The 25,847-nt window shown below is 33.7% G+C and overlaps 1 protein-coding gene across 2 annotated transcripts; it reads left to right on the top strand.

Annotated features, from left to right (window-relative positions):
* Window positions 1-25,589, top strand: LOC140445737 (uncharacterized). 2 transcript variants are annotated; one of them, XM_072538041.1, is made up of 4 exons: window positions 1-50; window positions 12,330-12,594; window positions 19,360-19,452; window positions 24,905-25,589. In XM_072538041.1, exons 2-4 carry the CDS (start codon window positions 12,361-12,363, stop codon window positions 25,325-25,327), a joined length of 750 nt encoding a protein of 249 aa, XP_072394142.1. In that variant the 5' UTR covers window positions 1-50; window positions 12,330-12,360; the 3' UTR covers window positions 25,328-25,589. The 2 variants fall into 2 exon arrangements, with proteins under 2 accessions (XP_072394142.1, XP_072394141.1); XM_072538040.1 differs by lacking the exon at window positions 1-50 and adding an exon at window positions 1,078-1,127.
* Window positions 25,590-25,847: the final 258 nt, after the last annotated feature.

The following is a 25,847-nucleotide window of genomic DNA, read 5'->3' as shown; positions in this document are numbered from 1 at the left end:
TTTTTTAATTGTGTAGACTTTATGTTTACCTGCACCACATCCTATTAATCGTAAGTACATTTTCTCTAGTTTATTATTCACTGCATATAAAAAATAATGTAAGTTGCTAATGTACTGATTGATGATAGACAAAAATGTTTAAGAATTTTGAAGAAAAAGAATGCATGGTATAGTATATTTTACAAATTTGCGAGTATTTTTGATTAGGGATTAACATTGGATTGACTTAAACGGTTCGCTTTGCTGAGAACGTTAATTGGAAATTCTCCCAATCTTTGAAGCACTGACAAAGACGGTTTTAACTACTAATATATTTTACATTCATTTAGACAAATATACAATTATTAGTGCCACAATAAAAGAAAATTGCAATCTCTCTTATTTCTAAATTGTAGTGGTAATATTTACTAATAAAATAATAACAATTACACTCCAAATTTTTCTTAATAAGAAAATGAAAATATATTACTTGGTTACTAATTGTAAATAATGACTGGATTAATTGTTTCGAAGCAATTTTCATGCACTCAACATTCTTCTACTACTTTTTCACATTTTCTCACACTTTTTTCCGGAATTACAGGAGTAACAGTTTTCAATGTTTCGTGCCATGTTCCAAAACTGCTGCGTCACTATAAGGTATTTACCCACTAGAACGTATCATACACGGACCGTGCCCGTACCGACACATGCAAAAAAATATTCTTTGCATCATTAAGTATCGGAAAGCGCCCATTAGACCGTTCCGTCACCGGCCAAAACCATAGCGTGCCATGCCCGTCCAGATCAACATTTGTCGGCCGGTATATTTTGTCGGTGACGACACGCTCCAAGCATGGTCTGTGACGCCAACAAACCCCGTTGTAACCGCGTATGCTCCAAGTTGGTAATCAGTTCAGACACAAAACTTGTGGTAGTTGCAACAAATCACCTAGGTTTGTGGTAGTTGCTGTTTGTGTACCTTTGAGTGAACACGTGCGCTGATAAAAGAAAAATGAACAACGAACAGCTAATAGAATGTGTTCGTAAATAAGAATTTCTATATAATTTACAACATCCAAAGTATATGGATACCGCCAGGAAAGACGTCGCATGGAAGGATATTTCAGATCAAATGAAACAACCTGGTAAGTAATAACTTTTATATATTTATTTTTATTAAAATATTATAAAGCTAGTCCGTTGGACTTTATTTTTAGTTATCATTTAAATATTTTAAACCCAGTCCACTTGACCTTCAATCGTTTGGAAGAAGTCCGCGAATTGACTGCGTACTTCAAAAGCAGAAGAAACTGCATTGCCTTCTTGATGTCGTAGGTTCTACATAGGAAGAAACTGCAGAGTCGCCGTTTTCGTTTCAGTTAGTCCTCGTCTTATGAAGTTATGCAAAATACAAGTGGTTAGAACAATTTCTTCCGCATATTCTGGTTTCAAATGCATGCGTCTATTATAAATGCGAAATTTTTGACTTAAAATGCCGAATGCATTTTCAACTACACGTCTTGCTCGGCAAAGGCGATAGTTATAGTGACTTTTTTAACATCAGTAATTGTCTGTTGTGATGGATAAGATAGTGATAGATTATTTTTTAAAGGAAAAGCTTTGTCACCTAATATAACACATGCCACACTTACATTTGTCCCTGGAAAGGTTTTGCTAACTGGAATATTGAACTTATTATTTAATATAGCTTTTCCCATTTTCGAGTTAGAGAAAATACCACCATCGCTATTGTTGCCGAAAGCACCGACGTTTACAGCTATAAAATTATAATTCGCGTCGACGACTGTCATAAGTACAATGGAGAATGTTTTTTTTTTGTAAAAATAAAGACAATATTTTATGATACAGATTCGGCCTGCAAACAAAGATGGCAAAGTCTTAGGGAATTATAAAGACGAGCCTTGAATAAAAGAAAAGGAAAAAGTGGACAGGCAGCAAAAAAAATTAAAAAATGGAAGTATGAAGATGAGATGTCTTTTGTTGCTCCATTTTTTGCAGAAAAGAAAACTTTGGATTCTGTTCACCTTACAAGTGCTGATGATACGGAAGACCTTGATAATGATAATGAAATATCCCAAATAGAACCAACTATAATCAACGAAACTGCTTCTGATGATGTTGTTAATAATACTGAAGGTCAGAAAGTTAAAAGTTCTGTGCAAAATAGTAGGCAAGTTAAATCAATAACACGATTTAAAACTCGTACAGCACAGTCAGCATCAGCCGTATTGATGGCAAAATTATTGGATAGTCAAAAACCACTTGCACCTCAGAGGAAGCCCGACGAGTTAGATCGTTTTTTTAAATATATCTGACACAGTGAAAAGTTTTCTCCATACCAATAAGCACTGGTAAAGAACAAGGTTTTTTCTCTTGTTTCTAAAATGGAATTACAGCAGCTTACACCACCTACCTCGACGACAAACAACTATGATTTTTCAAATTCCTATACCTCATCTCCACTAGGTACATCTACTACTCCACCATGTGCTACACCTATGCCAACGTCTCCTGAGAATTGGAGTGTCTACCAGTGAATTAGAATTATTAATACTATTTTCTTTTTGTATATCTCTGAATAAAAAAAATTATTAATTATTTGTGTTTCACTTACCGTAAACATACAGCTAGATTTCTTTAGGTGACAGACTTTCTGTGAATGTTGTGTTTTTCTTGGTAATATCGTTTTCAATTTTTCTCAATAATTCATTAAACTGGAATGACGTCATACGGAAATAAGAAAAAAACTTTTCATCATCAACTATCTGTCCATATAACGTCCAATACTCCCCCTCAGTTTTCCGTTTTTTTAGATACTTTACATCCAATATAGTTATCGTAGAAAGTTTTGCATATTGAAAATGGGATTGAATTCACCATAGTGAGGGGACAGTTATAACACATTATATCCAAAAGTATATAATCTCCTCTACTATAAACATTTTTCGTTTTTCATTCATTTTGGCTAACTGTAGTAATTCAAGCTTAAAAGAATCGTATCGAAAGGAAATATTTTCATTCGTTAACCATTTTTTCATTTTATGTGCTGTCGAGGAATTTTTGGGGTGCTTATTTAAAATTTCCGAATGGTATGGGAAAATATCCAAAAACGATAACAGATGGTTTATGTAAACTTGGAAGCAGTTTTTCTCTCAACCATTTCTTCGCAAACATCTTCGTATTCATATTATCGTGATAATTAGCCGATTTTGATTTTGACGAAGAAACAAGATCTACGCCATTGTTAAAACAAATTTTTTCACCCGAATAGAATATAATATTTCTCTTTCCCTCAGTATCGGTGTGTTTCGTTTTATTTCACCTTTAGCAAAAATCCAAATCTCGTCCAAGTAAATAAATAAAGCGTGTTCTTTTTTAAAATTATTACAGTTTCATAAAAACTGGATTCCTCTAGGAAAAACACTAGCTCTTTCATACAAGCCTTTTCTATTGTCTTACATTTTTAACCATAAACCAATCTGTTTGAAAACTCTCCAAAGACTGTTCCTAGAAATTTTAAATATATTTCTAACCCACTGGAACACAATCAAGAGTGCATTACATGAGATCCGGCAGACTGTTGAAAAATTTGAACTTCCAAATAAGTCTAGAAACGAAAAAGCTGTCATCCGAAGATTAAGAATAGGACATACCCGATTAACACATGAATATTTATTGAAATCCGAGCCGAAGCCCGATTGCCAAATCTGTTCAAGTGTATTAACCGTGAAACATATCCTGATCGAGTGTCCCCGGTACGCAAAACACAGAGTGCAACATAAACTTAAGTCAAATATCAAAGGCGTTTTAAACTCGCCCGATCAAGTCTTTAACCTAATTGGTTTCTTGAAAGACATTCAGTTGTTCAACAGATTATGACCCCTTGTTTTCCATGTATTTTACCTTTAACTTATATCTTAGTGATGTTGTATTATTTAGTCATAGGCTCTAAGCTTATAGATTAACTTACTGTAGCAATTAGTAACATGTATTTATTGTAATGGACAGGAGGACGAGGAGTCCGACAAGGCGATATAATTTCACCTAAAGTGTTTACCTTGACCCTCGAAGATATAATAAAATCAACAGATTGGGAAAACAAAGGAATATGTATTAACGGAAAGTACCTAAATCACCTTAGATATGCGGATGATATACTCCTGATCTCCTCGGAATGACAAGAACTAGAATTAATGCTGAATGAACTTCATGAAAAATCAATGCAAAAGGCCTAAAAATTAACTTCAAACCACAAAAGTAATGACAAACACGGAAGACCAAGAGGCAATAAAAATACAAGCAGAAAAAATAGAACAGGTAAATGAGTATATCTATCTAGGACAAGCAATCAGAGCTAACAGAGAAAATCAAACAGCCGAAATATCGAGACGAGTAAAAATGGGATGGGCAGTATTTGGCAAACTTTCTTACGTTCTAAAGAATCAAACAATCCCTCTATACTTACGAAGCAAGGTATATAACTCCTGTATAATACCGGTGCTCACCTACGGAGCAAAGACATGGACATTTACACAGGCCAATTTGGATAGGATAAGGAAGGCACAAAGAGCGATCGAGAGAAACCAGAACAAAGACAGTAGACGCGATAGAACAAGCAGCAAAACTGAAATGGAAATGGGCTGGACACAATGAACGTCTCCAAGACGGACGATGGAACAATACCATCGGAAAGTGGCGTCCATACAATGCAAAGAGATCAAGAGGCAGACCACAGATGAGGTGGAAAGATGACATCAGGAAACAAGGAGGTCCCACATGGTAGAGAACAGCTCAAGATAGGGAAAGATGAAGAGAACTGGGGGAGACCTATATCCAACAATGGAAGGATAGAGAATAGGTTAAAAAAAAATAATTATTGTAATAATTATTGTACACAATATTGTTTGTGTCAATGGCCATGGCAGCCGAGACACATTAATTTAAATAAAAAAAAACATTTTGAATAAAATCCTTTATAAAAAGGTATATAAAAAACCCAGTTGGGCTATGTTGCATTGACAAAACGTTTTCGGAATAAATATTCCATCATCAGTGTCTAGTTAATACATGGATGTAGCCACTAAATATGTGGGTAAAAACCCTTTAAAAATTATTAAATAAGATTTGATTTACATTATGTCTAATTTACAGTTAAGATGTTAAAGTTACCGTTGGATGGCGACATGGCGACATATGACTCTACATTAGTTGCGAGTCCTGAGACGGTATGTCTACGAGGACTTTGTCAAAGCAACAGAGTTGCTTTGACAAAGTATTACTATATTTAGTGGCTACATCCATGTATTAACTAGACACTGATGATGGAATATTTATTCCGAAAACGTTTTGTCAATGCAACATAGCCCAACTGGGTTTTTTATATACCTTTTTATAAAGGATTTTATTCAAAATTTTTTAATATATGGTATACAGCCAAATACAGGAACTTTGTTTCCTTGTGGAAAAAAAATATATTTTTATCTTTTATTTTATAAACACTGTTTCTACAGAAATAATATGTTCCTCCTTTTCACGCGTTTTCTATTTTTTCAGGAAGATCTTTAGTCTTAGGGTGTGATCTAGGTGTGATCTATATTGTTGCAGCATATACTTCCCTATTTATACTTTTTCTGTTTCTTAACACTGACTTTTGTTTGACTTTTGTTTCTTATATAATATCATAAGAGAGAAAATTTTGCCGGCAATACTTTCGACTGGTATGAAAGTTTGTTGCCTGGCAATTTTCGCGAATTAAATTTTGACAGTTAAATCATGAGAAGTCAGTCGACTGATTTTGTCAAAATTTCATTGGAGAAAATTGCCAAAAGGCAATAAACTTGAATAAAACCAGAAGAAAATGTTGCCGATAAATCATTTTCTTTCAAATGTTATTCGACAAAACTATTTCACGAGATAATTAATGCAGCATATCAATGAAACATAACATTTATTTATTTGTTAACAATATTAAATGTACAATAATTATTATAAGCTTGTCTAGTTTGCCCATTCTTTTCTACCAAAGCATGATTTTGTGTATTATTGACTTGTAGTATTTGGGAACTCGAAAGATCACAGCTGAAGATCGATGAGAATGGTTTATTATTTTGTGTTTTTGTGTCTATTCCAATTTTTTTAGCTGACATTTTTGTCCGCTTAGGTACAGTGTTGGTTCCAAGTGGACAGATTTTGAACCAATATCCATCCTTCTAGTTGAGGTGAACAGTAAGAAAAGTCTGTCTGATAAATCTTTTGTTCCCTTTTTTTCATTAATTTCACAAATATTCTAACTGAGCATAAATTTTCGTTTGATGAATTTCTTACTAGCTATTTGCTGCTTGCCAAACTTTTCAAACCGCCTTGATTTGTTTTCGAAAAAATGCTGTTGTATTTAATTCAGCCCGTAAATTCTCAAACAGCATCAAATTCTTCTGGAAAAAGTAAATCTTGTAGTTTCCTCTGCCTCATTGCCGCTCTAAGCAAGTTCAAATGAGCAAAGGTAAAAAAAACTTTTTTGTGCTCCATCGGGGGTTTCCTCGTCGTAGCTTTGGATGATTTTTAATAGTTTTTCGGTGGATAATGCTTTTAAACTGAGTTTTTTTTTCTTGAGCACTTCTAAGCTGCATTCGCTTGGTATCTCCGGCCAATATGGCACATTTGAAAGATATCTATGAAAGGGTCGATTTTTATACCGTACTCCGTAAAATATTTTTCTTGTCTTTATCGTCTTCGCCATCGTATTTTTTCATGTTGTATAATCCTCGACAATTTTTGCTAGTTTCCTTATGGTAGTACATCTTTTAAGCTTAAAATTTATCACCCGTAGATAATTGGGTATAAATAGAGCTTCTGGACCTTTGTGTGTTCAATGGGACATATTCCGAATCCAATTTTTTGATTTTTTCACCTGACTGTCATCCAATTCTTGATTTTCCGTCTGGATTCATTATATCTCATTACGCCTCAATGAAGTTTGTCAAACTGACAACAATAGAATTACCAGACATCTTCGTGACGGATCTGTCATATTTTTGTCGCTGAGAAATCACGGGCAGGAAGGAGTTTTGTCAGTACGAAACGTGGCTATGACGCTTTATCAGTTAAAAATAGTCTAGTGAAATACACAATGTCTCACACATCACATACACGTTTATGTAAGGATTGAACTGGTCTTAAAGAGCCTCCATTGATTTTTCAGCAGTAACGATAGCGTGCAATTTAAATATTACTTATAGCTAAAGATTTATAGCTAAAATATGTCTCGTCATTTTCGCTACAAATATAAAAACAAACTCCTTCCAATTACAAGTACTACTATGACAAACTTATAAGGATACCATTAATTTGCAACCAATTTGAAAGTATTGCTAAAGTATCACTGCAATGGAGACCATCCTTCTAAATATAGAGGATGTTCTGTTTATCGTAACCTATTATGTCAGATACAATGACAAATCAAAACAATATAAATATACCTACCAAAATCATGTTTATAATTTTAACCCTTAATAAGACAACGGGAACAAATTTCCCACTTTACTTTGCCGCCAAATTTCAATGGTCGCTGTCAATACACAGAATGTTGAATTTTGTGATAGTAGGTATTCGTTTCATGGATAAATTCACCAACTATTCTGACAGTTACTAGATGGATCTGATGTTTAGTTGACAATCGACAAGTAGATGTTTATTCGCGATTGAAACTGAATGTAGAGAGCAGGCCGATTGCAGTGTCATGGTCGATATAAATGGTATAAACAACTAAGGTTTACCATTGCTTTTGCATGTTTAGTTTGGTTTAAGACGAGTTATTTTTATCATTTAAAAATGGAAATTAGCCTAATGATATCTTTGAGTATTGTGGTGAAGCAAAGAGACCATTGGTTGAAGGAAAGCAGTTTTCAAGTGATCAATTCTTAAATTTTAACTTAAATATTTGGAACTGGCTTGTGTATTGATGAATCCAGAATCCTATTTTGTGTATACCTGGGAACCCAGAATATAATGTTTTGTGTAATGTTTGTCTTACTACCTAATATATGCATTATTTTATATGATGCGTTATGTTTTTAATATGTTAATTTTTATTTTATACTATTTTTTGATATGTAAGTACAAAATTGTATATTAACATAAATAAATAACTTGTTGAGTTTATTGTAAGATAGTTCATTTGATTACATGAAATCAACTTTAACTTGGAGAGTCACCTGTCAAAAAAGATCATAGTTATTTATTATAAAAATTGCATATGCATATATAAAACAATGCATAAAAAAAACGCAAAAGTGATGCATTAGAAACATTAAAATGTCTGTTATATTTTGGCATTATGAATTCAAGAAATGAATTATCAGAGTGTAAACTCCTTGCCGACTTAGAAGAAGATTGGTCTGATGTTGATCTCGACTCTAATTATGATGATGATGACATTTTTGTACCATCCCCATCTACTTCTGCTTGCGGTAAGTCCGATGGAGTCATTATTGATAGCAGAATTGAGCAATTGCTAGGAGAAGCTGATGAAGATGTTCCTTCTACATCCATCGAGGTAAATTCCACGACTGAAAGAACCTCTGAGAATGACTCAGGAAAATCAATGTGTCTTGGTACAACAGAGTCCAGCGGTTCCCCTAACTAATTTTACTGCTGAGCAACGAATTCAAATATCAAATAGACAATGGACCTCTGAAACAGATGTTTCAGAAATACCTAAATTTGAGTCTGTTTTACAGTTAAATGTTCAATTCACCCATAAAAGCCAACCAATATTTTATTTTGAGAATTTCTTCCCTTCTGATCTAATAGAACAAATTGTTGCTCAAACGAATTTATATGCTCTACAAAAAGACAGCAAAAATTACAAAAACACTAGCCAAGAAGAAATAAGGGCATTGCTAGGTGTTTTTATTTTAATGGGACGGCACCCTTTACCAGACAGGGATTTATGTTGGTCAAGTGATCCTTTTTATAATAACCCTGTTATCTCTAAAGCTTTTACAATAACCAGGTTCAAAAAGTTAATAGAAAATATCCATCTTAATGATAATTCAGCAGCTGCAGAGAGAGGCTCACCTAACTTTGACGTATTGTATAAGATAAGACCATTTATAGATAGACTAAATGAAAATTTTCAAAGAACCAGCGAATCCTGGAAGTAGATTTTCTATTGATGAATGTATGAATGTAACTAAAGGACGTAGTTTTATTAAACAGTATATGCCCAAGAAGCCAATTAAGCGTGGTTATAAGATTTGGGCAAAGTGTGATGCTCTTACTGGGTATCTGTACCAGTTTATTATCTACTCTAGAAAAACTGAAGGCAGTGAAAATGATGGCTTGGGATATAAGGTTGTAACTGAATTATGCCAAGATATACCACATAAAACTTTGGTTGTTTTTAATAACTTTTTCACGAGTTGCAAACTGTTGGAAGATTTATATGCTAAACAGCTATATGCTGTAGGTAAAACAAACCAAAAATGAAAAACTTCGAAAAAATGAATTCTATTGTTTGAGCAGTGACCCTATAACAGCAATAAAGTCGTTAGAAACCAAAAAGTCACGGTTATTACAACTGCCAATCAACCACATGAAGTAACCATGATAAAACGTACACAAAGAGATGATACAAAGAAAGATATAATGTTTTCAAACGTTATTGCAGATTATACACTAAACATGGGGGGTGTTGATCATTTGACCACTTTAGGGCATCATATCCTATAAGTAGGAAGTGTAGAAAATCGTGGATAAGATTGTTTTTTTTTTCTATTAGATGTAAGTGTGATTAATGCATATATAATGTATACAAGAATTCACGATCAAAAAAATACTTCTCACAAGGATTTTAGGCTTCGTCTTGGAAGAGCTCTCATAGGTGACTTTACAGTAAAGTCATCCCGATCTGTGATATTTAAAAATAAAAAACAGGAAACTTTGGTGTTCCAGACGAAATTCGACTGAGAAATGTAGGACCACATTTACCAGATGTTCAACAAAATTATACGATGCAGATTTTGCTCAACAAAAAAAGAAGAAAAACGAACTAACATTATATGTAGTTATTGCCAAGTAGCTTTATGCCTAAAAATATGTTTTAAATCATTTCACACAGCTGTGCTTGAGACTTAAATTAGTTGTGTCATCCATATATGCATTTTTTTACCTTTTAATTAAATAAATTGTTTCACTAATTGTACAAGGGTAATTAATTTCCCACCTACAAAAATTCTTTAAGTAACAACGGGAAAATAGTTCCGTTATAGAGATTCTGCCACTGAAAACATAAATTCAGATAACAAATATAACAACAATGATTTAACAGATAAACTATCAAATTTCCTAAACAAGATAAAAAATATCTCTTAAATTCTGTTTATTCCTAAGCCAAAATAGCATGATTTTAACCATGTTAACTACAGTCATTAACAAAAGAACAAAATAGATTTTAAGTCATTACAAATTGCGTCGTGGAATGCTAATGGCATTTCAAACCATATACTAGAAATATTACTGTTTTTAAAAATCAATAATATAGACATTCTATTAATATCTGAAAGCCATGCCACACAAAGAACGGTTATTAAAACACATTATTATATTGTGTGTTATGTAAATCATCCAGACGGACAAGCACATGCAAGCTCTGCCGTTATTATAAAATAAAAAATTATACATTATGCAGTCCAACATTATATTACGGAAAAAATCCAAGTAGCAATCAATAAACTAGAAGCAAATATCTTTCTCAGTGTATCATAAATCTACAGCCCACTAAGACATCCCATTTCAAGCGAAGAGTATCATGATCTTGGATCATGATACTCTTCGCTTGAAATGGGATGTAGCTTTAGATGTAGCCTTTATGGGACCTTTAAAGACATTATTGCCAACAAATCAAAAACTGGTTAAGAAATACTCCCGATAGAACAATTTCCCTACCAGATTGGTGGTTTGATTGAAAAAGCTTATTTAAGGATAGCATCAATGGAAATCTTGTAGCATGGTTTTCGAAAATGTAGCATTATACCATTTGACAGAGATTTGTTTCGTGATCAAGATTTTGCAATCCCTGAAAAGTTAGAAACTTCTCTTGTTGAGGACAATAGTAACAACGAAAATAAATCACCAAACATTATTGAGAAGCCAAAGCACATTATCATTCTACAGGACGTTTCTGTTCAACCTGGTGGAAAACTACCAGGACTTATGAAATGGGAATTTGTTAAACCAACTGATTTAAAACCTTTGCCTGTTTTACCTGGTCCATCAGGAATTAAACGAAATGATTCTGGTGCAGCTGCTTTAATTACTGGATCGCCTTAAAGCTCCTGAAGAAGCACTATCGCCTAAAACTGCAAGCGGTGTTAAGAAAGTGGTAAACTTTGACTCTAATACATGCAGAAAGTTAAAGAAAATGAAAGAAAACATAAACGCTGACACTAATTTACGCAAAGAACCCAAGCAAAAAATTAAATCAAAAAACAAAAGTAAAACATAAGTCGTTTCTTCAGATTCATTAGAGTCTGAGAAAGAAATACCGTTTTTTGATTCTGAAGATGACATGGATCAAGGAGAAGAGGATGTGGAATGCATCTACTACCTTGAATTTTTTCTTCCGACAAAGCTGGACAACAATGGATACGCTCCCGCAAATGCTACAGATGGTGTTATGAAGCTTGAGGTGGAGCTGAAGGCAATATTAATTTTATTTGCGAATTTTGTATGGCTGGATAGGTTCTATTAACTTGTATTAATTATTTTTGTACCTTTCAGAAAAATATATATATCATTTATTGAAATAAAATTGATATTTTTTAATCACCAAAATAACAAATATATTGTTTATATTGTACGTGTACATGAAATAAGCTTTTCCATAATATCGAATACCTTATCCAATACTAGGCGACTATTTTGTAAACTGTCGAATTTGGGTTTTTTTAACATTTTATTATCGCCTACAGGTATCTTTTAGTTATTTTAATCCTACCAGAACATAATAGATAGTTATACCAATAAATTTCTAAGAGCAAAACAAAATTAGAATTATTTTTTTGTAAAAGGTAGCGGTTGAAAATAATGTATCGAATATTAGGCCACTTTCCTCTACTGTAAAAAAAGTTTATAAAAGGATTTTCTTAATTCAAGTTGGAAATAACTTGTTTCATATTTTCATTACTAGAGCAATTTGCGTGCATACCTCTTATCAAGTACAGTAAAGTGGACCATTGGCTGCCGAGTGTCTAGCGATAATCCACAACAGCCGCAAATTCGTGAAATATACTATAATTAAAAATTATAATCGTTTTTGTTCATTTTAGGTTAAAATATTGTAATAGTCTTGGTTTAACGATGACAAACCCAACATTGACGATCAATAACCCAGTACCTCGGATGCTTGTCCGAAAACCTCCAGTCGAAAAATGGAGGTGGTGGCAAATACCATGTGGTCATCGTTATGTAGATCCGTATACGCCAGGTCCTAAACCTAGGGCTCCAGAACACTTCACGAAATGGAACTTAGATGCACTTGAGAGCCAAGTTCAGATTAATTTATTTCGATTTATAAGAATGACAAAGAGACATGTAAGTTTTATTTTCTTTTTCTTTTTTTTTAGTTTATTGTGTCTTAAGTACAAGGTTATTGACACTGGGACACATTAGGTATAATTTACAATAAAGAGAATATGTAAAAGAAAAAGTAATAAAAGAGAATACACTAAATTTTGTAATACAAGTTCTAATTGGCTGAGGATAACATTTGTAAGACCTCGTATAGAGTCTTTTTTTGTTCTTGCTCGTATTTGACACACTGTGTCAAATACGAGTCAAATACAAAAACACCATCAGGTGTCTATGTGTTAGCCATGTGTGTAAATTCCTAGCCTGCCAACGATTAATTTGTATCTTCTACTTAAGTTATGTAGCTGAAAGGTTTCGGTAGTAGGTTGTAGTTTGTGTAATTCGAGGTTGAATTATTCCTTTGATTTTGCCAGGACTTTTTGATTTGGGACCTTAAAAGTAGTTTTATATCTGATGCTAGTTAAACAGATTTGATGTCTGATTTGGTTGTAATTGCTTCTTTTGCAACAGTATCAGCAGTCTTATTACCTAAAATGCCAACGTGTGAAGGAATCCAGATTAATGTTATGTTTGTTAGAGAAGAAGTGAGACAGTTTGTTGCTTCATGTATGGCAAGAACTTATCGATGTTCGAAATATATATTTTTAATCGAGTCAATGAAGGACATCGGATCTGTACATATTGAAGTATTCTTGGTTTTAGTTTGGTTACTTATTTCTTTTAATGCTTGTAGGATGGCGTACAGCTCTCCTGTATTGATAGAGGTGGATTGTGGAAGGCACAACCTTTGAATGGTACTATTTGAAGTTCTTACAGAATATCTGACACCGGATGTGTATCGGATAATATAATTAAGCGAAAGGTTAATTTTTGGTATGTTGTTAATTCAAGGAGGAGTCGATCATAGTAAATGAGTATCTGTTATTGAACAATCAACAGATCGTGAAAGGGAAAATAAAATTTTAGGTAATGTCTAGTATTTATTGTTAGGCTCACAATTATAGGGTTTGAATATTATCTTATGTATAGGGTTGTTTTAATTCGAAGACACTCTAGCAAAGTATGTCAGAAGAAGCTGTCGCCTGCGAAGCGAAAGGGGAAGTTAACTTGTTTCACAGCTAAGGCTTTCGGCGGGACTGGATCTGAAAGATCCGAGACATACTTCTAATTCAATGTTGTGAATAATGTCAAGAGTCGTTAAATAAGTCATTAATGCTGACATGTATACAAAGCATCCATAATCCAGTAGTCGGGAGCGAATGAGAGATCTGTATACCTTAATTGGGATATCTTCCCTTGGGATATCAGCTCCCTAGTAATGGTTTGCTAGAGATTTTAATAGATTTAATCTAGTTAAGCAATTAGCTTTGACGTTTGTAATCTAAGGTTTCCACGTTAGTCGACTATCAAAAATTAAACCTAGTATCTTGTGTTTATTAGCTACTGTGAGCGGAGTACCAGTTAATAGAATTTGAGGTAATAATATGCTAAGTGTTCTTCTTCTTCTTCTTTTTCGGCATTTCTCATTATGAGTTCGCCGTTTTCGTCCTCCACAGCACTTTATTCTCCCAGTCACCTTCTCTGAGGTCTCTATCTATCATAGCATTTCCGACGTATGTTTTCCATCTTGTATCAGGTCTTTCTCTCCGTCTTCTTCCCGACGGGTCCCAGTTTAATATTCTTTTCGGCCACCTATGCTCTGGCATTCTTGGTACATGCCCGTACCACTGCAGGGCTCTGGAGTGTTGTTCCATATCACTCCATGAAGTGCTCTTGTGGCTTGTTTTCCCCGTGCTATTTTCATTTCTATATCTTTCATACAAGTACCATCTCGGCTAATCATTGACCTTAAATACTTGAAAGCCTTACAACTCTTAATAGTCTCTTCTTCTAAACTTAAGTTCAAATCTGCAACCTCGGGTCCAATACATAAGTATTCGGTCTTGCACATATTTATCTTGAGTCCCCAAAGTTCATATTCTTCCTTTAATTTCCTTATCATATATTCCATATCCTCCCTGTCTTGTGCAAAAATGACTTGATCATCTGCGAAAAGTAGTGAATGTAATATATTCTCTTGTACTGGTATGCCCATTGTTCCACATTTTCTGTACCATCTTTTCAAAGCCTGATCTATATATAGGTTAAAAAGTGTAGGTGAGAGACCACATCCCTGTTTGAGGCCTTTTGTTGCGGTGATTGTTTTTGTTATTTCATTACCTAACTTTATTTGCACTTCTGTTTCTTTATACAGTCTTGGTGTTATATTGACCCATTTTTCTCTAACGCGCATTCTTCTCATTGCTTCCTATAGTTGTTTCATGGGCACGCTATCGTATGCTTTCTCTAAGTCGATAAAGGTCATATGTGTTTCAATGTTTTTTTCTATGTTCTTTTCAATCACCTGTCTCATAATGAATATATTAGCTAAACATGATCTGGCTTTTCGGAATCCGGCTTTTTCTTCGCTATAATGGTCCATGCGTTGTTCTAGTTTTTCTTTTATAACTTATGAAAAGATTCTTGCTATTGAAGGCATTACACTGATCCCTCTATAGTTATTTGGTGAACTTTTGTCACCTTTTTTGAAAATGGAGGACATGTATGATAAATTCCACTCATCGGGAATCTTCTCTCCTGCTTCGATTTTATTGAACAACATTCGTATAAAGTATACTATCCTTGCGCCTCCATATTTCAGCAGTTCCATTTTTATATTCCCTGGTCCTGGTGCTTTATTGTTTTTGGATTTCTTTAGTGCTTTATTTATATCTTCCTCTGTGATTTCTGCTTCCTTAGTTATTATTGTCACAGGGTCGTATGAGATATACTCCGGCCTATTCTCCTGCAATAATTTTGTGTAATGCTTTGTCCACTCTTTTAATGTAATTATCTGTATGGTATTTTTACTTCGTTTATTACTTCTGATATTTTTTATTTTTTTTTTTTCATGCTTCCGTTGATCTGTTATACCCTATCGTATTGTCTATGTCTCTGAAAATTCTCTCCCAGTATTCGTTTTTCTCGAGCTTTATACTTTGTTTAACTTGTTGTCTGAGGGTAACATATTCTCCCCGTGTTCCTGGGGTTCTGTCGTTTAGCCATTTATGAAATGCACTTTTTTTTTCTTTTAATCGTCTCTTCTAAGTCGTCGCTGTATTTCTCCAAATATGTATTCTTATGTTGTTCAATACCCAGCACTTCGTTTGTCGCTTTGTTTATTTTTTCCTTTAGGTGTTGATACATTTTGTTGGGGTCCATTCTTCGTTCATCTGTAGCATATTCTGTAGCCTATTCTGATATAATGTTCAAGTACTAAATTGTTGTAGAAGTTCTACTTTATACCTCGCATTTGCGATTTTTTGCATCTCCTCATCTTTCTGGATATTGTCTTTTTGTCGTCTTCCCGTGTATATGAATTTTCCTAGCACTAATCGGTGGTTACTTGCACATTCTGCTTGTCTGTATAATCTTGCATCTTGTATTATTGTTTTGCTGGCTTTTCTTACTATTATTAAATCAGTAATTGACCTTTGGTTTCTACTAGGTTCTTCCCATGTGTATCTATGTATGTATTTATGCTGGAATCTTGTGTTGGTTATAGCTTAATCGTATTCTCGACATATTTCGATTAGCCGACTTCCATTGTCGTTTCTAATTTCGTCTTCTCCGAATCGTCCCACTATATCTTCATCATCCTTTCCTATGTATAAAATCTCCAATTAGTAGAATATCTTCTTTTTCCTTTGTCCTGTCTAATACATCTTTTAGTGCGTTGAAAAAATCTTCCTTTTTCCTTATGGTAGCATTGTCATTCATTGCATATACTCCAACAATTATTGCTGGTTGTCCAAATATGTTCATCCTAATTTCCATTATTCGTTCATTTATTTGCTGGTAATCTTGTATGTATTTTCTCCATTTATTTTTTATTAATATTGATACTCCTTTTGCGGCTTTTTCATGTTTGCAAACTCAACGCCATATGTGTGTATATTTCCCTATAATTTCCTCTCCTTGACCTTTTTTTTTGTTTCGCTTAAGACTATTATATCTGTGCCTAGTCTTTCGATTTCTGGGATTATTTCATTTTGTTTAGATGCGATTCCTTGTCTATTCCACGTTCCTATTCTTATGGTCCTTTTTCTTCGCCTAAGTCGTATATCCTTGTTTCCGTCCAAAATCCGAGGCTGTGTTGGATTGGTTTTTGCATAATGACTTTTTCCGAGTGTCGGGTAGCAGGCCCGGCGCCTCAAACCCCTATTCTTCGGAGGACCATCTTCCTATTCGTTAATCAAAAATCATTTCCATATTCAATCTGGGGTCGTTATCGGTAAATCCATCCAGGGTACTGGGAGAGAAAAGGTAGGTTTGGATATGGACTGAGGGTAGTACAATGGTTTCCCCTGTATGGTATTAGGAGATAAACCAAGGCTCGCGTGGGCAGGGGCGCATCCCTGAAGTAGATCTGTCACCTATCGGGATCATAGATGAGTATCTACCCGCTATCCCTGTACGTGTTCTTCGACTGAATTTAATTACTTATGTCTTTTCAGCATTCAGCAGAGAAATTAATACCAAAGATTAGAGACCAAGAAGTTAGTTCATGTACTGCGTTTTGGATTAAATTTGTAGTTGTGAACGTATCTTTACCAAGACAATATCAGATCGTCAGCATATAAGCCCGCCACTCACTTTCCAACGACGCAGTAGGATTTTGTCGAATGCAATTACCGTACAATAATGTTGAAAATCGGAAGGGAATACATACTGCAGTATGAGTTTTACTTTCAAATCAGAAACATGTCAGATAACGATATACTTTTAGCGGCACTTGCTCTTTGTATAAACGAAAAAAATACAAGAAACGTAGGTGGTTGTACAAAAATTGGTTGCTAAAAAGACATACATACTGTCACGTACATTTATTAGAAAAACTGCGATTATATCCAGATAATTTTAATTCCCTTTTGTAATATGTTTGAAAATTATTCATTTTCTTTTTTACCAACTATTCATTAATTCCGCTTTCACTTCTTGAAATTTAGCAACTAAAATATTTACAGCTTTTTTTCTAGGGGTTTTATTATGAATTGAGGTCGATTTTTTTTTCCAAAGACACTCTTGTCTTCTTTAGTCTATATGTATAAGACCGGAAAGATTCATGCCCCGTCATAAATTGGGTGAAGTAGTAGTTGACATGTCTGTGTTTACACTCATACCACCTTACTAAATCTAAGATAAGGGCCCTCTTCTAGGCAGTCTAGTCTGTTTCTCTTGACTATTGGTCCTGCCATATCTCCAAACATCTTTTTCTTTATTGTTCCTAAACCTAAGGCTCTGTTGCCCCTTTGTTTCATCTGAACCCTCTCACTAGCCAAAATATGCACCGGCATAGCACCAGTCACAACTTGTAAGGCAATGGTTGATTCGGTCCTGTACGTGCTGTATACCCTGGTCAATGGTTTCCTTTTTGTCCTAAAAAGCATGTCTTTATATTTCTGCCACACTGAAACCCCATATAGTAAGATGGACATGATTGATTTTAATATAACTAATCTTTTGTGTGGCCCGGTGCCTTCTATGTTCGGCATTATCTTATTAAGGGTCGAGGTTCTCCCTTCCGCCTTCCGACATGCCTTTTGTATATGTTGTCTGAATTCCATTTTGTTGTCTAGTAGAATTCCCAAATATTTTACCGTTTTCTGGGATCTTATGTCGGAGCCTTTGAAACAAAAATTTACGTTTTTTTGGTCCCTGTCCCCTCAAGTTGATTACTTCTGTCTTTTCTACTGCAAGTTTTAGGTCATTTCTCTCTATCTATGTCGCAGTGTCCCAAGTTCGACAATCTTGTATACGATGAGACCCCAGTTCGCTGAGTTGAAGGCGTTTTTGATGTCCAATAAAACATGAACCACCCATCTCTTTTTGCTTGTTTTCACCGCGTCTCGCGAATTTTTCTGAATCCATATTGTTGGTTTGTTCTCTTATCTGCCAACACGCCTTCCAGCCTCCTCTTGGCAATATTCTCATAGAACTTGCCAAGACAATCCAGAAGGTATATTGGCCTTTAAGAGGAATCGGGTAGTTTCCTGGCTTTAGGAGCAAAATCAGATTTGTTACCTTTAGTTCCCTGCGAAAGTCTTGCTTCCGCAGTAGATCTAGATCAATCTATTTTTTTTTTAATTTAAAAGGCTTTAAAATGTTGCACAACAAAAACTAAAGCCATTTAAAACGCACTTTATTAAATTAACATCGGAGGATATGGCCAGCATCAGAAACTTTAAACAACTGTTTGGCTTATAAACAAATAGAACATCTGGGTAACTATTAGTTTAAATTAAATTTATAAAACGGCGTTCTAAAGACTCGGAAAGACGCTTTTCTTAAAAAAAAGTTGAATTACAAGCAGTGGTTCATGAGATATTATCATCTGTAATTATGTATTATCTTAGATATCAAAATTTGCATTTTAAAGTTGAAAATTACTACCCAAATTTTCCCTGTATATATATATATATATATATATATATATATATATATATATATATATATATATATATATATATATATATATATATATATATGACGACCTCTTGGTTTCAATTTGAGTATCTGCTTTGTCCATCTGTTATCTGTCATTCGAGCCACGTGACCTGACTCGAGGGCCTTATCAAAATTTATGTCAACAAAGTCAAGCCATAATTATTTCGTACCACTTAATTCGAATAATTGTAGTTTAACTGTAGAACACCATCTTTGTTTTAGGCGATTCTAAAGGAAGGAGGACCCGCAGGACTCCCACCTGAATTTATGAGGCCAGTAAAAAAATGGCGTGATGCCTATATCAGACTTATGGATGTAGGTATATTATATTTTTTAAGACTTTATTAATATTCTTCTATTAAAATTTAAGCTTAAGTGGTAGAGTTTAGTAAGTTTAGTTTTTGATAGAGTAAACTATTTAAAATTTTTGTAAATAAAACAATATATGAGTTTCTTAGTGTAAGGGTGGGTCTCTAAAAAAAAGAACGAAATCTGTGAACTACATCAAAATTCGTTTTGTAAGTTTAGTTTAGAGATTAATCCATTAAATAATATATATATATATATATATATATATATATATATATATATATATATATATATATATATATATATAAAGCTTCTGATTATTATTTATTTCAAAATAGTAAAAATATAGATATGCATTTATTTCTGTATAAATTTTATTGGGGTACCAGATTATTATATACACAAATACTAATCGTACACAGAGCAAATAATAATGTACCGAACATACACCATGTGACGAATTTTGAAGTGTTACACAGTATTGTACACTTGGGCTCTCTGATAACCAACAATGACGATTGCTCTTTAGAAAGCAAAACTGGAAAGGATACCAAACGGGAGAAAAACAACTTAAAATAATCTGCTATGCAGACGACGCAATACTAATATCTCAAACATGATTTACAACGTATGCTGCACCAATTTAATACAGCTGGCAAAAAAATTTAACATGTTAATTTCCCCAAAAAAGACAAAATGTATGGTTATGACAGCAAATCTACCAAGATGTAAATTAGCGCTGGAGGATCAGATACTAGAACAAGTAATGGAGTTTAAATATCAAGGTATCACACTATCTACCTATGGAAATCTCGAAACAAAACTGGAAGATCAAGTGAATAAATTAAACAGAAGCGCAGGTTTTCTGAATGATAGCTAAAAGAAAAGCATGCACAGAGCCACCGATAATATGATTTTAGGGCAAAAAGATCCGCCGTAGATTTAGTCACAGACTTTACCTCTTTAGTCACGCAGAAAAAAAAGAAATGGGTAGCTTTCATCCTGCTTTTTACGCGTGGAAAAAAGGACGCGTGGAAAAAAGGACGCATATTATTAATGAAATGAAATGAAATGAAATACTATAAATAGTTTATTTTAATTGACAATAGCAATTACCCCCGTTTATCCCCTATATATAATTACAGAAAATGATTCTACCTAACCTAAAATCGGTTACGGTAAAAGTAAAAAGTGAAAAATATTTATATGAAAAAAACTTGCCTTCACACTTTATCCAGGCTTAGGACTGGCAGCAGAAGCTGGCGTGTTTACAAGTTTTTTTTTTATTTTTTTTTAATTTTTTGCTTTTTTGGAATTTTTTTGTTATTTTATTTTTTTTTGTTTTATTTTTGATATTAATTTTTTTTGTATTTTTTTATGTTTGCAACTGAAAATTGTGAGCAATGCCTCTCAAATATTCTAAAGTTGGCCTGTCAGCATAATCGGCAACAATAGCCCTTATCCTGTTTGCTGTATCTTGATATTTTCTTTTGCGTGGAGGTACATTGCCCGAAATGTACTGCTCTATTTTCAAAACATTTAAATCATATTCTTTTTTTAGAGAATTAATAAATTTCCAAATATTCGGATGTGCACTATTGAGAAGAGAAGAAAAGCTGTTGTGCCATCCTTCCACAGCATTATTAGTTCGAGGTATATCTTGGTCTGCCCAATCGTAACAATTTCATACATTTGCTGGAAAAAGGGGTTGTCTTCGATTTCCTCTTCTAGCTAATCTCCCTATCCAAGTGTCTTCAAAGTAATTAATCAGCGGCACTAGTAGTTCTTCATTTTGTGTATAAAAATCGCTATTGAGCAACTCCTCGTACACTCTGACTACATGGTTGTCTGGAACAAACGCAAGAGCTGTCAATTGTCTTAGGTGAAGGGCGAAGTCAGGATTCTCAATATATCCACGTTGCAATCCGGCACTTTAAATATGGCGCCACATACACTGCGAAAAATGAAAAAAACATCCGCGGATTCTCACATTTGGGAACTCAGTTTGTGCAGCATTCATTGCCGCTCTTTCAAAGTCCATTATTATTGTTAGAGGGCGCAAGGCCGGATTCAACACCTTTAGTTGCTGAAAAACACGTGTATAAGTCTCTTCAATTATTCAATATCAATTCACGAATATTCAATTCACTATCAATATCGAACAAGTGGGAAAATTTAAATATTTAGGTCTACTCATTGCTAAGAACGGCTTGGGAGAAACTGAAATTAAACACGAATTAATCAGGGAAGTAAAATTGTAGGATGTCTGAACTCTTTATGGTGGGATCAGCACATTTCCAAAAGGAACAAAAAAAAAGAATAGGTCAAACCATGGTTGAATCAGTTCTTTGTTATGGCTATGAAGTATGGACAATTAATGCAATCCTGAAGAGCAGATTGTTGGCAGTTGAAATGGATTATTTGAGAAGAAGTGCTAGAACATCAAAGCAGGAAGGGAAGACCAACGAATCTATAAGAAATAACGTTAATGCTACAGAAACGGTCATTGACAGAATAGAAAGAAGAGATTCAAAATGGTTTGGACATCTATTGAGAATGCCTGACTAACTTTGGCCCCAAAAACTTCACAAATGGAAGCCCCCTGGAAGAAGAAAAAGAGGTAGACCTCGACGCTCATGAAATGAAAGAATTAGAAGAGCGATGGAATCGAGAGGTTTGGAGGAGGAGCATGCCTTGGACCGGGAGGATTCCCGGAGGAGAACGGGAATACGGCGATAGCCGTCTTCAAAATATATTGCATTTACCAGTTGGATTAATGTCAAACGTCAATAACCTTATTTTAACCTTCAATTGTGGCCTATTCAATTAAAATAATAATTACTTTAAAATGCCACAAGAAAATAGCTTCAGAACAATAGATAAGATCTAGATAAGAAAAGGGAAGGTTCCAATAATGTCGTCAGCCTTACAGTGGCCACCCCACTTTCGGAGTACGGTACTTGCGACAGTCAACTGCGCACAAGTAAGAGAGGGTGGTCTTAGTTGGTAGGCAGGATAATAGATACCTGAATCTTTGGCACTGCTATATTTAGTACTTTAAATTAAACTAAAACCTAAATTATAGGGACTCAAAATGGAGGTAGCATAAAAAATTTCAAAACCCCACCCTAAGACAAATTCTGGGTGCGCCACGGATTTGTAGCCGAATCCAATAAGCTTTCCACATTTCCAAGTATAAGTTTATTTCAATGAATTACTTTCATACTGTTTTAAAATAATTTAATTAACTTTGTTCTGAAGCTATTTTCTTGTAAATTTTTAAAGTTATTACTAATCCAATGGGAATAAGCCACAATTGAAGGTTAAAATAAGTTTACTGACGTTTCAATCGCCACTTCGGAAAACGTTCTCGATTAAATAAAAAAATTCGAGAACGATTTCCGAAGTGGAGATTGAAACGTCAATAAACTTTTATCTTCAATTTTGGCTTATTCCCATTGAAATAGTAATTTAACTTTTTTTTATATTTATTATTCAAAATAATATTCTTAAAAATATTAGTTTCTGCGGAATAGTTTCTCCTAATTATGACAAAATATAAAACTTTTTATGAAAATCGCAATAAGAAAAATTAAAAAAAAATTCAACGACTTTTGCACAGATTCACATTCAACTTAATACTAAAATGCTGCAAATTTGTATAACGCTAATTACCAGTCTCCTATTTTTTATAGATTAGTAAAATATAACTTTTAATGACGATTCGAAAATTTATATTTCCGAGATTTATTTATGATTTTAAATTATAATAAACATTATTCAACTAATGTCAATGATAAAAAAAGCACTGATATGAAAATTTTTGTATTAAATACTTAAATCTAAATATATTTTATATATATATATATATATATATATATATATATATATATATATATATATATATGTATATATATATATATATATATATATATATATATATATATATATATGTATATATATTCAGAGATTCTACATTATTCACTGCCTTCCCTCGCTCAACTGTTTCCATCTCTCTCTGTTGTCCCATTCTACATTGTTTAGACCTCTCTTACTCATGTCCTCCAGGATTTTCGGGGTCGTCCTCTTTTCCTTCTTCCTATGGGGCTCCGTTCGGTTATTCTCTTTATCCATCTGCTATCGCTAGTTCTTCTTATATGTCCATACCACTTTAGTCTTTTTTGTTCTATATATAATAGTATGTCTGTTTCTATTGATGTTCTTTGCTTTATTTCGTCATTACTTCTCCTATCCATTCTTGTTACTCTGCAGCATCTTCGCAGGCAATCCATCTCTTACTGCTGTTTTTCTTGTTTATGATGCAATTTTCAGCCCCATATGTCATAATACTTCGCACTAATGTTTTATAAATATGTGTTTTTGTCTTCATATTTAGGTGTCTATCCCACCATTGCTGTTCTTGTTTGTCCTAATCTTTGTGTAATTTCTTCCTCTGTTGTTGCTTTTTTCATGATTATAAACCCCAAGTATTTGAATTTATCCTTTCCTTTGATTGTTACGTTGTCATCAATCTGTAGATCTTCTATGTCTTCTTCACTTGTAGATAGGTACTCTGTTTTCGCGTGGTTAATATCTAGGCCAGCCTTAGTATATTCTTCTTGTAGTTTTTTCATCATGTAGCTGAGGTCGTCTTGGTCTTGTGCAATCACTACTTGATCGTCTGCAAAGCTTAACGTATATAGGTATTCGTTCCGTACCCGTACTCCCATGCCTTCGCATTTTCTTTTCCATGTAGTCAAGGCTTTCTCTAAGTATATTTTGAATAGGGTTGGAGATGTGGAACAACCCTGCAGGAGCCCTTTTGTTGTGGTAAAGTCTCCTATGATTCTTGTTCCCATTTTAATGGACACTTTACTTTCTTTATACAGAGCTTTTGTAGCTTCTATGAGTTCCGTCTGTATTTCTAATTTATACATTGCCTCCCATAGTTCTGACCTTGGTACAGAGTCATACGCCTTTTTCATGTCCACAAATACCAAACGTATATCTCGGTTTTTTGCTTTTTTTCCAACAGTTGTTCCAGTGTGTATATGTGGTCTATGCATGATCTTCCTGCCGTGAAGCCTGCCTGATCCTCTCCGATTTTGCCTTTTATCGTTTGCTCTATCTTTTCTCGCAGTATCTTTCCATATAATCTTCCTACTGACGACATTCGGCTTATTCCTTTGTAGTTTTCGCATCGTTTTCTATCTCCTTTCTTAAATATAGATGTCTTATATGCCTCCGTCCATTCCTTTGGAAGCTGTTCTCCATTAATGGCTTTTTGAAATTTTTATTATAATATACAACAATTATTATAATTTAGTTTCATACAACCTAAAATGTCTATGGAATTTTTTTCTTTAAGGTTAAAAAAATTTCAAGGATAAAAAAAATTAAATTTTCAGTAATCTATAAATAGGACGTTGATCTATTTAAACAAATATTTTAATTTTAGCCGGAAAAATGCCTAAGAGATCTAAACGCTGATTTAACAAGATGCTATGGCGCGCTTCAAATAAAATACTCCTACCAAGAAGACAGCTTAGAATATGAGGGTGTATTCAAGTGGGCGGTACGAGATATAAAAATATTTTTATGCAGAATTAAACTTCTATTTAAGGTCTTACTAAAAAAGAAGATGGAGTACAAGAATCCATATGATAAGGTACCAAAAGAAGATTTAGCCAACCTTGGCGGCGAAGAAAATCGATCCAAACGAGTAGAAAGAGACTACGCATTTTACCATTATTACCTTAAAAATATGGAAACTGCTGTCGAATTATTAAAATTTTATGTTACCTGTCAAGTTTCCAACTTTGAACCAGCTAAAATAAGCTATCCGCCGTCCTATTTTCAAACTGGCTATGAAAAAAAATAAAATAACCTATTTATGTTTTGCTTTAAACAATTTAAATCCACGATCCTGAATTTTAATCATTCTGAACTTAAATATATTATAACATTACCCTGCTTATTTTTAAAGTTATTAACAAATGTATTTATAATATTCTATTGCTTTTTCAAATAGGAGTAGTAAGACCAATGAGGTCTTTGGTGTAGTTTATCTTTTTTAAATGCTATATATAAAACTTCATCATGTTATATATAATATAATATGGTAGTATATCGTATTCTCTTTATTTTATTGTTTTATGTACGAGTCCCTTCAATGTCAGTTGGTCCAATGTTAGATTGAGAAAAAAAAACAAAAACAACATTCCAGTGTACACTTTAAAAGTTTTAATTCATCGAAAAACATTTTTGGACTTCCATTAATACGGAAAATAATTTTTAAATTATTGAAAACATCTAATTATAAAAAATAACAATAAATTAAAAAATCGCATAAAATATGCCATTTTTTAGTTTATTTTTTTTATTTATTTAATTTATTTTTA

This window comes from Diabrotica undecimpunctata, chromosome 7, assembly GCF_040954645.1.
Source record: "Diabrotica undecimpunctata isolate CICGRU chromosome 7, icDiaUnde3, whole genome shotgun sequence".
NCBI lineage: Eukaryota > Metazoa > Arthropoda > Insecta > Coleoptera > Chrysomelidae > Diabrotica > Diabrotica undecimpunctata.
The sequence above is the reverse complement of the archived record's forward strand: the minus strand, read 5'-3'. Positions and strand labels throughout refer to the sequence as shown.

Excerpts from the sequence above, each read along its gene's own strand:
- LOC140445737 (XM_072538040.1), top strand. The coding sequence starts at position 1,093 with ATGGAAGGATATTTCAGATCAAATGAAACAACCTG. Across the intron at positions 1,128-12,329 it reads AGATCAAATGAAACAACCTG|GTTAAAATATTGTAATAGTC; the intron begins GTAAGTAATAAC and ends TGTTCATTTTAG. Across the intron at positions 12,595-19,359 it reads TAAGAATGACAAAGAGACAT|GCGATTCTAAAGGAAGGAGG; the intron begins GTAAGTTTTATT and ends TCTTTGTTTTAG.